The 4610-nt window shown below is 32.7% G+C and overlaps 1 protein-coding gene across 1 annotated transcript in view; it reads left to right on the top strand.

Moving 5' to 3' along the window:
- The first annotated feature begins 3840 nt into the window (after positions 1-3840).
- The window catches only part of LOC145327974 (uncharacterized), a 2151-nt gene continuing 1381 nt past the window's right edge, over positions 3841-4610 (top strand). Inside the window, exons 1-3 of the mRNA XM_080171494.1 lie at positions 3841-3897; positions 4160-4243; positions 4461-4610. The exon at positions 4461-4610 is cut by the window's right edge and continues 1381 nt beyond it. Of these exons, the coding sequence (XP_080027620.1) occupies positions 3856-3897; positions 4160-4243; positions 4461-4610 (276 nt within the window). The 5' untranslated portion in view covers positions 3841-3855. The remainder of the gene's footprint in view (positions 3898-4159; positions 4244-4460) is intronic.

Genomic DNA, 4610 nt, shown 5'->3' with positions numbered 1-4610 from the left:
CTATTATTGATAATATGAATTATTCTCAAGAATTTATAGCATTTTATATAATAAAGATCCTCTTAAAGCAAAGACAACATTTGATTCATTCTCTCCAAAGAAATTGCATAAAAATCATATGGTTAGACATTTTCCCAAAAAGCAGACATAAATGGCCTAAGGCCTAAACAACTCTTTCACATAGTCTAGTTTATGCCTTCTTAGGCCTAAGTGAAAACAAAGTTTTGTTATTATTATGTTTTACATTAGTTATATACTCAAAAGTTTTGATTTTATAAATATTTTCGGGTTTCTAATCACAAAACCTTTTTATCTGTATTCAATAAATACTAGTTGATAACAATTAAATAATTGTAGAAAATTTCATATATCATTGCCTTTTAACCCTTAACAGTTGGGCCCCTTTCTGGACCTTAATCAGTGGGGGGGGGGGGGAAGTGACGAGGGACATTAAATGATAACTTCCTCTATTTCTATCTCAGCTCCTATTAGAGATAGAATGCTAAAAAATTTGTGCAAGTCCCCTGACTGATAAAATAATTTCTGACTATAAGTAAATCAAACAAGGAGTGGGATATGTGTGGAGAGCTTATTGCCCCCCTTATTATCTAGGCTAACATTAGAGTTAGAGGGCTAAAAAAAAGTTTTCTGAATATAAGTGAATAATAGTTATTTCTCGCATCATATTATAAACATCTTTCTGCGGATATAGAATGTACAATTATAGGATTAAAACCAGTTTTTTTAGACCTAAGGTGCCGAAGGCACCAGCTAAAAAGACTGGTTATAATCTTATGATTGTACATTTTTATATTATTAGAAAGCTGGATAAAATACGATGCTACACATAGTTTTTTTTGTATGAATGAGAACCGGTTCCTATCCACCGGAGTCTAATAAATAAGAGAAAAGTAGTTTTTGACTTCCTTAACCCTTTTATTCAGCTACCTTTGTTTTTATTTAAACATTTTAAATGGCTGTAATTTCCTTATTTTTTAAGCTAGAAGAACATTATTCTCATAAAATTATAGATATTTTGACCTCTATTGGATTAACCATTTTCGGCTTTTACTGTTTTATCTACAAGTTGCTTTGCCCCTATTCTCTAGAGCGGGCTGGGGATGTCAGGAAAATAGCATAAACCAGCCCAAATTTTTTATAAAGCTTACCTGATTAGTAAAACCAATTCAGAACGTAATTTTTGTAATAGACAAAAAACCTTACTGTTCTATATTATAGGATACTATATGCCTCTAAAGGCATCTAGGGGCCCTTGGGTTGGGGGGAAGTCCACTCCATTCTTTAAATTGCAGTTTTAAAAAGAAAATATTGAAAATAGATTTTTTTGAGGGGGGCAGTCATTACTTTTTAAGGGTGATTTATGTTGGGATGGTAGTGGTAACCTCCCACAAAATAGTTTAAAACCTTGCCAGAAAAGGAGAACCATATTAGTTCAGTGGTTAGAAAGATCCTTTGGTACACACACAAACATATCCTGTACATATACAAAAAAGTATCACAGACACTCTTCAATTATGGTCAGTCTGAACATTTGTCCGTCTGTATATCCTTAATTGCAACCAAATAATTAACAGCTAGTCTACAACTAAGGAATGTATGTACTTAGGAACTAAAAAAATAAGACAATGGTTTATAAATCGATGTGCATATGCAGGGATAATCCATCAAATTACTCTGCAGATTACAATTAGAGGTGGAAAAATTTGGACACTTAACTTCATAAACAAACCAATCAAAATGAATTAAAGTCCCCAAAGTTGGTAAGACAAAGAATAAGATAACATAATTATAAAACTTTGTGGTGCAAGGTAATGAACAAAGGAAGGAGGGGGGGGGGGGGGGCTTGTCATTGATTGGATTGTTAAATATAATTATTGAAAAAATCAAATTTTGTTTTTGGTTAAAGCCTGACCATCCTTGAAATAAAGTAAAAGAATCTTTTTCTGTGTATCATTTTTTTTCTTTTGGCTTTTTTTTATATATAACTTCTCATAGGCCCTGGGAAGGTTTATAACAATTTTGGAGAGAGTACCTCCACCCTACTTAGAGAAATTGCCACCCCCCCACCCCACAGAAACAGTAACAGGATCTATGTTTGTACCAAGGAATCTCACTAACCATTGAACTGATATGGTTTTCCTTTACATGGTAGCTTCTCATAGGTCCTGGGAAGATTTATAAATATTTTTGGGGGAGGTACCACCAACCTCCCAAAAGAAATCACCCCTAGAAAAAAAGACCCTTCCCCCCCAAAAAAATTGTTTTTAACTTGTTTTTTAAAACTGCAATTGAAAGAGGGGAGTCAACTTCCCCCCCAACACAAGGGCCCCTAGTTACCTCTAGGGGGGTAGCTGCTACTAGTACAGTATCGTATGATACAAAGTATTAAGCAAAATTTTACTTTGACACGCTTATACTCAGAAATTCATTATCAAACAGCAGACATGCACAAAATCTTTAGCCCTCTAGCTTCAATAGGAGCCCAGATAATCAGGGGGGTGGGGGAAGGAAATGAACACACACCAACTTTTAATTTTTGTAACAAAGAATTTGTTATCATCTGTTTGGTTATTGGATGCATGTTTTCAAATTCTAATAATAAGCAAAGAAACAAGTTTTAAAGAAATAATTTGTTAAAAATAATGATTTTTTCTTCTAATCTAAAACCTATGAAAGCAATAAAGTAAAGAAGATTTTTGGAAAAATAAGAAGGTTGAATTAAGCATTAACCCTAACAGATCGGGCCCCAATTCCGACCTTAATAGATGGCTATCTGTTAGAGATAAAGACGTAAAATTTTTTTCTGGTGGTTCATGTGTATTTTTAGAGAAAATTACTTTTTCTAGTCTTAGCAGCCAGACCGCTCCTTAGCCGCTTTTTAGCGGCCAGCCGCTAAATTTTAAAACAGCTGTAGAGCGGCCAATTTTGCAGCTAGAATGACCAAATTTTAGGACAAACTTTTATTTTTCATAACCAAAAAATTCCTTTTTCTGATCATCGCCGAAAAACGGCAAATAATGGAAACTCTTGCCGACGCATATTTACTTAACTTAAAAGTCATGAAGTCACAGGTCTCCATCTTACCTACAAAAAAAATGACATTGAAAAACTAGAGGGGGGGGGTCAATATGACCCCCCCCCCAATCTGTAAGGGTTAATTATGTTCCATAAAAACACACCATGGAGAAGGAGTCACAAAAGTATGTCAGTGTTCATTTCATTGTTTGTTACTTTGGCACAGTTAAAGTTGGGTTATTTTGTTTACTGGATTAAAAAATAAAAAAAATTTAAGGCAGCAAATAGCAATCATTTGGAATTATAGAGTTACTAAAATAATTTATAGACAAAGATTGGGACAAATAATTTATTCTGAATTATTCAGGTTTCTATATAAATATGAAAAAATAGCAAATATTGGGTTAAATTCTGTTTGAATAAAGATTTTTTTCTGCCTCCTAGCTCAACTAAAAGATACTTAAATAGGGGTTAGAAAAGATGGGCATTACTATTTACTGTCCAATCTCTAAGGCTTCAGAAAAAAAACTTCATAACTTGTTGAATTACTTTACTTATAAAATCAATTAGATATATCTTCGACTTTCAAACAAAGAAAGAGAGATTGTAATACTTTAAAAAGGAGGGGGGGGGGGGGTGGTAGGTTGGTGGGCATTCAGCACCATTCTTTATCAGAAACCTCCCTACAATAATTGTATTATTCTAGATTCTTACCAAGATATATTAAATCTAAATCACTAAGAATAGAGTAACTAATTAATATAATTAAGTAATATATTTTATAAAAATAATGAAATATTTTACAGAAATTGACTTAAAATGAGGAGGAGAACCTCTCAGGTGGGAGATCCAAAGATCCAGGTATTTCATTATTTATTACTATTGGTGACTATATAAATTTAGTGGTGGGGGAGAAAGGGGATTTTAAAGGGGGATATCAGTTTCATTTAGTTAAAGTTCTCAAATATTGTTTCATTATGTACTAATCACACTCTAGAGATAATATTGATAAAGATATCAAGGTGATCCAAGAATTATTTTTAAAACCTGTACATATAATTCTTCTAGAAATCTGCTTTTTCTTACAGAATTAGGAAACAACAATACTTTTATTCTTATTAAGGAGTGCTACCAAGGAATGTTCTGGGTACAACCTAGGCCAACTGTTAAACTCCTTTTGGTTGTCATTTTAATGACAAACATTCAGGTGTGTTAATTGATTCTATTTCCTTACATAAATAACAAAAAGATGAAATAATTACAAAATTTTTAAATAGTTTAAAACAAATGTGGTATGTATTTGGAATATTTGTTTATTCTATTGACTAGATAAATCAACCAAGGCAATTTGTTCAAGTTTTTTCCATTGTCTTAGCCCTGCAACGTTTTTTTATGAAATGAACAACATAGTTATTCTATTTTAGGGAATATTTGGAGTAACTGTGGGCAATGGAAATGTCTTTACTGGTGATGTAAGAGGTAACTTACCTCAGGGAAATGGGATGTATACAAAAGCCAATGGAATTAAATATACTGGTTATTTTGAAGATGGTAAGATGAGTGGAGATTTTATG

The sequence above is a fragment of the Acartia tonsa genome, chromosome 9, assembly GCF_053477335.1.
Source record: "Acartia tonsa isolate MP-2025a chromosome 9, ASM5347733v1, whole genome shotgun sequence".
Classification (NCBI taxonomy): Eukaryota; Metazoa; Arthropoda; class Copepoda; order Calanoida; family Acartiidae; genus Acartia; species Acartia tonsa.
This window is presented reverse-complemented; position numbering and strand designations above follow the sequence as displayed.